We start from the raw sequence: 12,199 nt of genomic DNA, 5'->3' as shown, positions 1-12,199 counted from the left end.
GTTCTTACATTCTTACTGGGATCCTTAGATGGCAGGGAGAACAGTGGTTTCTTATACTGGTATCTTCCTGCTCCTGTCTGAGCCATGTTTTATGTATGTAGAGGAACCGAGGCCATAGAATCTCTAATGCTTAAGATCTCTCTGGGGGTGGGGGGGGGGGGTGTCTGATTAAGGTTTGAGGCGCTGGTAGAACAGCTTGGTATTGATAAGTGAATACCTTGCAGCACCTGAATGGGGCTTCACAGTTTGGGGGTGTAGGACTGCACCTCACCGTTGCCTTCACCTGGTGTTGGGAGGAGGTGGAAGGCGGGGCTTCTCGGTGAGAAGGCCACGGAGGCAAAATGCGTGTTCCCACAATGGATCGTCTGCACACTGATGCCTCCCTGTGTTCGACGGGGAAAGACGCTTCATCGGCCAACTTCGTATGCTGGGATTCGAGAGAAGTAGAACACTCACATTTGCAGAATGACAGGAACCTGGAGAAATGAAAGCTAAATGCCATTCGAGAGCACGGTTTTGTCACGTGCTTCAGTATTCTACCTCATGCAGGTCTTCTGTCATTGCTGTCTGTGGGTGGACGAGCTGTCTGTATTGTCGCCCTTTATACCGTGGGTTACCTATGAATATAAACGAGTCCCCAGCCACTGTGGGTAATCAGAGAAATGAAGGGTGAGGATGAGCCACAGGGGAAAATCGGGGAGGTTCTTCTGGGGAGACAAGTATCAGTAGAGTGTCTACCAAGTGTCAGGCACTGAGCCTTGAGGGGCAGAGGTGGGAAAGAGGACTTCCTGTCCCTGTAACACGCAGTCTGGAGGGCATGAGGAGCCACCAAGGGCTGAGACCTTCTGCCAGCATTAAAGTCAACCAGTTCCAGACTGGCTTCTCATTGACCTTCTTGCTTTCCTCCTTGGGCCCAAGATTGGCCCAGGCACTTCAGCTGTGTTGCCCCTGGGGCTTCCCTCCTGCCCTGCTTCCCCTTCCTTCCCTGGAGGAACAGAACTCCAGCTCCCAGCCCTCAGTGAACCCCTGGTCATCGCTGGGAGGCTCACCGCCCTAGGTCGTCTGAAGAACGGTTAGCGCAGGTATCTCTGGGGAAACAGACCGGAAGCCCAGGCCCTCCTTGCTAAGTCCCTCAGGTGCTCGCTTCTCTTTGCCTTTTTAAAAACATGTAAAGAACCTTATGGGGAAAGACATGGGAGTACCTGGGAGCTCATGGTGACTTTTCAAGTATACTAAGAATCTTGGAGAGAAGTATGTCGTGGACATTTCGGGGTAGACGTCCTCGTGTGTGTTTATTGGGTAGACCCTGGCACTTGGATCCACGTGGGAGACTTGGAGGAGAGGGAGGAGGGGTTTAGGATGGAGGGCACTGAACCGGGAGGAGAGCAAGACACAGTAGAGGGGCGTCTTCCTTCTCGTCACTGCCGGGTCTCCCAGCCCAGAGCCAGAGTGGGCTGGCGGGACGGGGAAGAGTCCTGGGCCCGAAGCTGTAAATGAAGAAGAACCGAGGACCCTAGAAACCCCCTGGAAAGAAGACTGGTGTTCAAGGAAGGGACCACAGTATACTGGGTTGGGTAGGGAGGGAGGTACATGGGGCCTTTGGTGCATTAAGTCAGACAGAAGGGCGTTAGGGGCCATGCGTCCCAAATTTCGGGGCTCCATCTGACCCAGGGCAGACCCTTGCTGCTGCTTTTTCTCCATTAACACGTGTTCCTGTTCTTCCTGACCATCATGCAGCTGGAAAGACGGCCTCGGACTCTGTGCGCTCATCCACAGACACCGGCCCGACCTCATTGACTACTCAAAGCTTAACAAGGTCATTCTGGGGACCTGGCATGCAGCGTCCCACCTCCCCCCCCCCCCCCCCCCCCCGCCCCTCAGCATGTTGTCCCGAAATGAGCACATCAGCACTGAACTCACACGAACACCCAGGCTGCCACCAGCATCGTGTCCCCAGCTAGCCTTGCACGTAGTGCAAGTGGGAAGGGGAGCCAGGAAAATCCTTTTATTAGCGATTAATTAATTGTTAATATTAAATCATGAAGATGGGACAAGACCCAGAGCCACATCAGCCTTTTGGCCCAAATTAAGATATGTTCGTCCATTTGGCTTGATTTACTTTGAAGGTTTTTAGAGATGTGTCTCAGAGATTTTACGCTCCCAGATTGTAAATATGAGAAGTGAAACATCTATGGTTTGGGATAAAGAAGGGTTCAAATACCCTAGGCCTTCCTTTCAAATTCCCTTTACCTTTTCTGCAGGGTTGAGCTGCAGACATTCTCACTCAGAATTGATTAATTTCTCACACAAGGGACACTCCATAATCATCTTGCCATTGACAGAAGGTATTAGCCGTAGCCTCGGAAAAGGGTTTCTGTCGTTCAGTTTTGCTCTCTTTAGAAACTTCAGCTGAGGAAATTTTAATTCTCTGTTTAAGCTTAAGCTTCATTTCGCTTAAGTTTCCATTAGCGTCAGAATCCTTTCTTTAACAGTGGTTTAAAAACGTGAATCTGTGACAGAGAAAAGAATTCCAGGCCCCTTCTAAACCTGGCGGTAGGTAGTCCTGCTGCCCTAGACTTAACAACGTGTGAAGATCGAGGGCTAGAGGCGTTGCCTGCCCCGAAGATGTTCCCCCAAGTGATGGTTACGGCCCAGTTCCTTCCGGTTGCTGGTGTGCTTCGTGGCCTTCACGTTGAGTCACGTGTTTTGCTGTGGAACTGTTTCTGCTGCATGCTGCCCTCACCTGTGTGGTGCGCACGGTCATGGGAAGAGTGTCCTGGCTTTTGCCACCTTCTTATTACTTTTTTGCAATTATTATTATTTTAATGGTTGTTTTTGTTGTTGTTTGTTTAAAAAAAATTTTTTTTTTTAACATTTATTTATTTTTGAGACACAGAGAGACAGAGCATGAACGGGGGAGGGTCAGAGAGAGGGAGACACAGAATCCGAAACAGGCTCCAGGCTCTGAGCTGTCAGCACAGAGCCCAACGCGGGGCTCGAACCCACGGACCGCGAGATCATGACCTGAGCTGAAGTCGGATGCTTAACCGACTGAGCCACCTAGGTACCCCTAATGGTTGTTTATTTTTGAGAGAAAGAGGGCGCCAGCAGGGGAGGGGCAGAGAGAGAGGGAGACACAGAGTCCGAAGTAGGGTCTAGGCTCTAAGCTGCCAGCACAGAGCCCAATGTGGGGCTTAAAGTCACGGACCGTGAGATCATGACCTGAGCCGGAGTCCGACACTTAACTGACTGAGCCACTCAGGTGCCCCTGGCACCTTTTTAGCTGTCACCTGCTCACTGCCTCCCTCCCGGCCTGTCTCCGATGACAGCTACTCCTGAGAAATTTACTTGTACCGTAACGGAAGGTTGCCTGAGTGCCTCAGCTTTTCAAACACATTCTCTTATTCTGGAGTTATTTTGAAAAGTTTCAGACTTGGAGATAGTGTATATTTTTTTCAGTGAATCTCTATCTTGTTTGCAAAATGAAGAGATTGTTCTAGATCGAACGAGTTTCATCAGCAGTTTATGGTGGTCGATTTTTATTACCAATGGTCCACAGACCTGTGGTAATTTGCCATGTCTGATGAGTGAAAAATGATAGCAATTAACAGTAGCAGTTAATAGTTACACAGCTCTAGATTAGAGTCGGTTATAAATAAATACGTATATTTATTATACACATACGTATGTATTAATATGTAGGTTGCACATGCATAGATATCACACATACATATATTCATACATGTACTAATATGTATATTGTGTATATATATTGTGTATGTTACATATACATGCATAGTCATTCAGTACAATGCACAGTAAAATATAATGCACTGATGAAGTAGGTACTATTATTATCCCAGTTTTATAGATGAAGGAAGTAATGGAATTCAGAAATCTGCCCAAGGTCACATGGCCAGTAGCTGAGCCAAGAAAATACTTAACTGCCACATTTTCTCTCTCTCAATCACAGTATAAATGAGGTAGTTTTCACAGAGTCGCAGAATCGTTGTAATTTTTTTGAGAGCGAAAGAGAGAGAGTGTGCAAGTGAGTGAGGGGCAGAGAGAGAAATGGGGCTTACACAATGTATGACTTGAACTCACGAACTGTGAGATCAGGACCTGAGCTGATGTCAGGTGGTTAATGGCTGAGCCACCAAGACGCCCCATTATTCTATTTTTAATACTGAAATTTTTCTTACGTGTTTAAAACAAAAAGAAAGATACTTTTACTCAGCGATTTGGCTTTATAAATAGATGCATAAAATACACAGGTAAGACTCACTTGGTGATAAGGCTGCTTTTAATGAAATGATGATATGCTTTGTTAAAATTTTTACTGGAAAAAATGTTTTGCCCGAAATGTATACTCTGTGAGGCCAGGAAGCTTACTTGGGTTTCTTTGCTGAGCCTCGTGAATGTGTTTTTGAAGGCTGCCCTTCTAAAACCGCTTCAGCATATGAAACTCATTCTGCTCCTGTAAACCATTGCAGTTTCTAAAATGTTTAAATGGCTTTGATGTTAAAATTCATTCAAGCGATCCCAGGACTAACACTACTTTTCAGTTTGATTTTCTATCTTACCTACCCCCATCCCATTTAAGGTTCCTAATAATCTCTTAAGTGGATCAAAACAAGAAGTGTTAAATAAGTCTTTAAATTTTTCTGTTTCGGATATACACCTCTGGTTAAATTTATTTTGTTATGTTATAAATTAACACACACACACACACATAATTTAACCAATCTTACTGTGAAGGTAAATGTAATCTTAAGAACAAAAATTTCTTCACAATTTTCATAATTTTAGTCTTTAGCTTCCCAGAAGCATACTTTTTTCAAATTTTTTAATGTTTATTTATTTTGATTATTTATTTTGAGACACAGAGAGCATGAGTGGGGGAGGGGCAGAGAGAGAGGGAGACAAAGAATCCAAAGCAGGCTCCAGGCTCTGAGCTGTCAGCACAGAGCCCAACACGGAGCTCCAACCCACAGACCATGAGATCAGGACCTGAGCCGAAGTAGGACACTTAAGCGACTAAGCCACCCAGGTGCCCCTAGAAGCATAATTTTTGCTCTTGGTAGCCATCTTGCTCAAGGGTAGCCACCCTTGCTTCTTTAGGGATCCAGATGTTTCACCGGCCACCATGTTTTTGTCCTCTTTACCCCTCAGCTTTCTTACATCTAAAACAAAGGTGTTAGACATTCTCCATGATGCCCTTCCAGATCTGGAAAATGTACGTTTCATGATTGCTTCTGGAATCATTTAAATGTTGTTATCAGTAGAGTTGAAAATAAGCTTGGAGGTCTTCAGGCTTCTTTCTGGTCCGTGAGAGAACATCTGTCAACTTTTCTGTCTACAAAGCAGTTGGCCTCTTCATTTGGCTCACATCTTATGATTTGCAGTGTGCATGGCTCGTGTGGCTTTCACATCATTTTTGGTTTTTCTCTAAATGTTTGGAGGGATTGGGAAAAGATAAGAAGGAATATTACTTACACTCTCATGGTTATGTGGTGGGCATGAGAAAGTCTCCTCTGAAAAGTAAGGTATGTAAAAAACATTACTCGTAACACCTGTCCAAAAGATACTTTCAAAAACTGGCTATGCTGTGTTTCACACAGGATGACCCAATAGGAAATATTAACCTGGCCATGGAAATTGCAGAGAAACACCTGGATATTCCCAAAATGCTGGATGCTGAAGGTAAGAGGAAAATTGTGTTTACCGACTCATATAAAATCCGTGGACTGTGCATGCTATGGCCACGTGTGGAGGTTTGTAAAACTTTATAGCCAAGTTACATCTGGAGTACTTAAGAATCCGAGGAAGTTTCTGTCCTTGGCCACAGGAGGGTTAAGGGAATTTTCCTTGTAACTGGCTCTTGAATTCTTTTTAAAAATCCTGCTCAAAACCAAGTAGCAAAACTATAGTGAAAATAATTTGATAAAAGGTTCAGCTTTGGCAAAGAAAAGGCAGAATGCTTTGCTTTGTGATTTGCTTTGTGATTTTTATTTTTGTAACAACACATCGTTATTTCTCTTAACAATGGAGACAAGTTTAGCAAAGAAATCTTGTGAAGTGTCAGGACTTCACAAGGGAAAAAAAAAATCCTTCCAGCCAGAAGAAGTTACAGAATCGAAATACACAATACTGAAGTTCAGCCATCAGTGTGCCTCTCAAGCTTCGATGTTTCATTTTGGGTCTAAATTACATTCAGTTAGATCTGAAAGAAGCTAACTTTCTCAGCAGTTTTCAGCTGAGCACCTTTTATGCTGGGGACTGGTTTCCAGTAACTTCTGTGCTCTCTGCATGTGATGAATTTGTGTGCGTTGTACCTACGGCACACCATTGAAAGGACAGATATGTGGAGACCATCCATTCAATTCACTTGTTTGCGATTCTCTTCTCACTCAACAGATGTGTATCGAGCTCCCACTGTGTGCAGGACCCAGCTAGGTCCTGCAGGAGATCACGAGGTGTGGAAGGCAGGGTCCTACCTTCAAGGAACTTCTATTACTATGTTTGTTGTTGATACTATTCTTCCCTGATGGTCCATTTCTTCCCCTAATTGACATGGTTGGGGGAAAGCAAAGAACTTGATTAGAGGCAATTGTCAATCTTCTGATCCTCCTTATTTTTGGTGATTGCATTTTGAATTATAAACTAGGTGGCTTGAAACAACGCAAATGTATTCTTTCATGGTTCTGTGGGCTATGAGTCTGGAATCGAGCTGTTGGCAGCCTCATGCTTCTTGCAAAATCTGGAGAAGAGGTGTCTTCCTTCCTCTTACAACTTCAAGAAGCCCCAGGCATTCCTTGGCTTATGGTATCATCCATCACTCCAACCTCTGACTTTGTCTTTACATGACCACCTTCTGTCCATGTCTGTCTCTCCATCTCTTTCCCTCTTCTTATAAGGACACCAGTCACATTGGGTTCAGGATCTTCCCTACCCCAGCATGACCTCATCTTAACTTGAGTATATTAGTGAAGGCCTACTTACAAACAAGGTCACGTTCTCAGGTACTGGGGGCGGGAGTTAGGACTTCAGTATATCTTTTTGAGGGACACAGTGCAACTCAAAACAGTGATCTTTGAAGTAGGGTTCTAATTTTATCCACTTATTTGAGCATTTAAAGAAATGTTTATTCATTTAGAGAGAAAGAGTGTGTGTGTGTGTGTGTGTGTGTGAATGGGAAGGGGAGAGAGAGAGAGAGAGGAAGAGAGAGAGAGAATCTCAAGCAGGTTCCAATGCTCAGTGCAGAGCCTGACACAGGGCTCAATCTCATGAACCTCAAGATCATGACCTGAGCTAAAATCAAGAGTCAGATGCTCAGCCGACTGAGCTACCCAGGCGCCCTTTAATTTAATCATTTTATCAAACACCCACATTATTGGGTGTTAACACTTGAATATACTCCTCCGAACCTGTGTACGGTTTTCAAAAGCTCTTTAGAGAGAGAAAGTGATAAAATAATGAAGTAGCAATGGAGAACAGTTGCTTTTCCTTTTTGTCTGTCTGTCCTCTCTAAGCCAAGTTTACATTTGTGCGGTATCTCCTTGGACCTTTCCATAGAGTAAATAACTACCCAGAGTTTACCCACTTGAGTTAATAGCTAGAATAGTAAAGGGAGGAAAAAACAGGAGACATTTAGCTAATCAATGCCTCCTTAATACACTGCAGTTGAGGGTGAGTTCAGGGTCACCATCATTATTCCTCTGGCATGCTGACATGCTTCTTAGTCGGTAGATTTTCCCCCTTCGTTTCTGAGTCCTGGTCTGGGCGTGTATCCATCCTATGTATCCTTCCAGGCCAGTGAGACGTCCTGGTACGCCTTCATTTCCTCCTCCCTTGTGACACATCTTAGTCTATTCCTTTTCTTTTTCTTTCCTTTCAAATGGTTCAGAAAAAGGCTTACATACTATATTATTTTCTTTGTAATTTCTCACAGGAATCTTCTAGCAGCGTCGTGAACTTGACTGCCTTGAGCGTGGGGCATGTTGTGATATGACTGCCCAACAGGTCCCGGGCTATGTGACCGACCCTTTGTCCTTGCTACCTGCACTCAGACTTCTCATCACCACAGCACTGTATTAGCATGTCCCTGTTTTGGCCACAGCACGTGCTGGCCACCTCCTCTCAGAACGCCCACCCCTCTGGTGAAGGCTTCCCTTCCTGCCTGCTGCTGCTGACCTCACTTCCTGTCATTTGTGTTGGTCTCCGGACCCTATGTGGGGATTTTCCAGTGGCTACTTGGGTCTCTCTCCCGTGAACAGGTTACCTGTAACAAACACTAGGGAAACTTTTCTAATCTTACCCGTCTTCCCTGCTTTTAAAACATTCTGGAAGTTGTTTCCCTATTTTCCTCACAAACCTTTCCTTAAGGTGAGCACCAGGCTTCGATTCGTGGGTGCGTATGTTCTGTGTGGATCTTGGTTGACCATGGGGCCCTCCTTACGTACCGCGGTGGAGAGTCTCTGGGAATGTGCTGTTGTGTGCATTCTGTGGAATCCTGGAGTTCTGATTCTGGCTGTGGATGTGACTTCCTTGCCAGTCTAGGGGTCTTCTGCACTAGCCGTGTTCTTCTCTTTGGCAATTCTCAGAAGTATACGGAGAGTAACGACTTCTTTGATTAGAGCCAAAGTTTTGACAACATAAGTGTGTGGGGGCGAGGGGGGAAGATTCATTGCTTTGGCTTCTCTGAGGCCGCACTTGGCAAAGCCTGTGGGTACTAGAACATCCGAGTAGTTAACCTTCTTTTCTCCACACAGATTTAGTATACACTGCCAGACCCGATGAGAGAGCCATAATGACTTATGTTTCCTGTTACTATCATGCTTTTGCTGGTGCACAGAAGGTGAGGATGTAAAACATGAGTCACCACTCACCCTTCACCTTCTGTGTCTTAATTTTTTTTTTTTCCCCAATCATTTTTCTCTTTCCCCCTCTCCTCTGAGTAAGGAGACCTGTCTGGTTCTGAGAAGGCAGTCATTTGTCTTTTTTAGTCTAGTTTTCTTTGAAACTTCCTTTCTGTCCATGCAGTAGTATGCTGTTCGTGTTTGTTTTCCAGAAGATTCCATACTGTTACACAACCCCCACATCCTTTCTATTAATACCCTCTGAAAACCCAATGACTAGGTTTTCACCCTTAGGGAATTACAAGGTATCTTTTTTTTTTTTTCTTCAACTTCGTTTTGTCCAGTGACGGAACGGAGTTTACAGGTAAAAAGCAATTCAGAAAAAAAAAAAAATGGTGTTGCCAAGGTGAAGGAAGAAAGGATGTGTGTTCACACGGTTCTGTTTTCTCTCTTCCTGTTGGTTATTTCGGCAGCTAATGCAAACGCTAGCAAGAGTCACAATAAGTACAAGCCGCGTATATCCTTCTCTTTAGATGTTTTGTTACCCATGGTGATTTCTGTAAATGGCAAGGTAAGTACGCGCAGAAGGCATTAAAAGCCATGCCCTCTCCGGTGAACATCCTCCTTACAGGATCCAGAAAGCCAGCAGTTACAAAGGTGGGGTGGGAAGGTGGCAGGAGAGATGGGGCCTCGGAGCGCTGCCCGGATTCACAGCATCTTGCGAGGTCACATGCGTCGCTCAGAGTGAAAGCGGCAGATGACCCGATGTGGTCAAAAGATGAGCGGACGTGGGCCTCACACGTCCTTAGGAAGTGATAGCAAGCCCTGAGGTGCAGCACCCAGTCCCCCCCCAGTTAATGGCTCAGCTGTACTTTTACAAGCTCATCACGGGGCAGGGGAGGAAGAAAGGCCCTCCGTTGGATTGGTTTAAAGCCATGCCGGTCCAAGTCGTTCTGTTCACAAACCACGTCGGGGCTGGAGAGCCTTCCTGAGCGCCGGCACTGTGGGCCCGAGAAACACACAGAAAATGGATCAGTGTAAACCAATTTGTTCTTCCCTTTGTTCACCCTGGTTTCTACTCTTCATCTGTGTGTGTGTTTGTTCTCTGTGTTATTTTTTCCCTCCCTTCAGACATTGTGAACACTCCCAAGCCCGATGAAAGAGCTATCATGACATACGTTTCCTGCTTCTACCATGCGTTTGCGGGCGCGGAGCAGGTATTCAACACGTGTCGATCTGGGCTGCTGTTCTGCATCAGTTTTAGTTGTGTGTGTGTGTGCGCGTGTGTGTGTATGCGCGTGCGCCTACCTGGGCGTGCATTTGTACGCTTCACATCTTACCCTGGAATCCTTCTAAGTGTTTCGTAATGACCTAATATGGCAAGTTCCAAACTGGGAATTGTTTTTGGTAATAGCTTTAACTTTAGACAGTTCCTGAAGGTTTTTAAAATTTTTTTTTTATCTTTCCTCCTTTTTAAAAAAAAAAATTTTTTTATCGTTTATTCAATTTTGAGAGACAGAGACAGAGTGCAAGCTGGGAGAGGGGCAGAGAGAGAGGGAGACACAGAATCTGAAGCAGGCTCCAGGCTCCCAGCTGTCAGCACAGAGCCTGATGCACGGCTCGAACCCACGGACCGTGAGATCACAACCTGAGCTGAAGTCAGACGCTTAACCGACTGACCCACCCAGGCGCTCCTATCTTTCCTTCCTTCTAAGCTCCTGCTTTTATTTCATTAGTAAATTGTGGGAAACATTTGTGCTTTAGGAAAAAACAGGTGCCTTTAAAATGGCGCCCCGTTCATTGAACAGTGAAGGGGACATTTGTTGTTGAGAGACGAGCACCTTGCTGGTGTCCCTTATTCTCCTCTGCCTAGAGACTGCCTTCACTGCTCAGTGATCGGTTCTGACATCCTTCAAGACTAATCTTAATTGAAATAGCAAAAGGATAGTAAGGTTAAAACCTCAGAAAAATCCACATCTCTTAAGACACACGTTGTGGGTGATGGTCCCTCAGCTACCTCCATATGCACCTGTCTCTTGCCCCTTCACCTGTCTCTGCTTGGAGAAAACCGATGGATTGGGGTGACAACATAGTATTGTTTTCTGTGATTTCTTTATGACTGTCACCAGCACATGATGCTAACTGCAGATGGGCCCTATGGCGGGCTTTAGAGGCAAGGCTTTGGGACAGGTCGGGGGGCCGGGGGGGCAACTTGGCTCTTCTTGGTTCGTCACATGGTCGTGGTTCGGGGCACTTTGCCACTCCTGGCCCAAGTGCCCCTCCACAAAGCGATGGCCGAGAATTATGTACACCTCAACCACTTCTCACGTACGTTAAACAAATCTCGCTCTGTGGAAGGATCCCACCTAGCAAGATCCACATATTTATTTTAGGACAAGAGGTCTTCTGTTAATTCGGTGCAATGCCAATATATATTCAGGAGCCAATTATTTTTAGCTTTGATTTCCAAAAGCTGATGGTATTTAGAGAGTTCTCACCCCACTGTCAGGAGGTCAGTAGAGTACTCGGGTGGACATTCAGGGACGGGAGAATTTGGCTTCCTTGACCCATTTATTTCTGTCACTAACTTGCTTGCTGTTTTACGAAGCTTCTGTTTTAGACTAATGGTATCTCCCCGTTACTCCCCACAGTACATTCAGCCTGCCGTGTAAGTCTGTGTAACAAAAGGTGTGAAACGATCCATAGTGTTAAACGAGCCATACCCTCAGCCTTACTCCACCCTAACTTTGAATCTGCACTGTTTACAGCACGCCATCTCCTCATCCCCTCTCCTGCCCTCTCACGCTCCGTTCTGTGCATGCGCCTCCCTGTCACAGAGCTGTCCTGTTTACCTATTGTGTTTTACAGGCCGAGACAGCAGCTAACAGGATATGTAAGGTTCTTGCTGTGAATCAAGAGAATGAGAGGCTGATGGAAGAATATGAGAGGCTAGCAAGTGAGGTAAAGGAAGCGGGTGACCGGCAGTCCTGTCCATTCCCACCCAGAGGGTGAGGCACGGAGGGTGAACCCCGACTGTCAGTGTTGCCTTTCTTTGCATTTTTCATCTCAGATGGAATCAAAAGTAGGGAGCTACACTCGATCTCAGAGGTGGTTCGTCTCGTAACAACTTACTTACTGGCCCAAAAGCAATCCTGATGGGCTTCCCAGCCACCCCGAGGCATAGCGGTCGTTTGTGTGTTTTAAGAAGGGGGGGTGTGTGATGCCATTCTCAGCTCTGCACCCCCAGGGTCGGACGCCCCCCGACGACTCACTTGCATTACTTGTTTTTTTTCTCCCTGCTTCATTGGTTACTGACCTCACCTAGGGTACCCTGTGTTATT

General features: G+C 45.7%; 1 protein-coding gene across 2 annotated transcripts in view; it reads left to right on the top strand.

The window, feature by feature from the left end:
• ACTN2 (actinin alpha 2) overlaps nt 1-12,199 on the top strand; it is a 73,063-nt gene that overhangs the window by 35,452 nt on the left and 25,412 nt on the right. The window contains exons 6-9 of one of the 2 annotated variants that reach the window (XM_006937742.5): nt 1,738-1,816; nt 5,622-5,703; nt 9,990-10,075; nt 11,727-11,819. In XM_006937742.5, coding sequence (XP_006937804.3) covers nt 1,738-1,816; nt 5,622-5,703; nt 9,990-10,075; nt 11,727-11,819 — 340 coding nt within the window. Of the gene's footprint in view, nt 1-1,737; nt 1,817-5,621; nt 5,704-8,771; nt 8,858-9,989; nt 10,076-11,726; nt 11,820-12,199 lie in introns of both variants that reach the window. The other variant, XM_023240369.2, reaches the window with a different exon arrangement.

The sequence above is a fragment of the Felis catus genome, chromosome D2 (assembly GCF_018350175.1).
Source record: "Felis catus isolate Fca126 chromosome D2, F.catus_Fca126_mat1.0, whole genome shotgun sequence".
NCBI classification, from domain to species: Eukaryota; Metazoa; Chordata; class Mammalia; order Carnivora; family Felidae; genus Felis; species Felis catus.
This window is presented reverse-complemented; position numbering and strand designations above follow the sequence as displayed.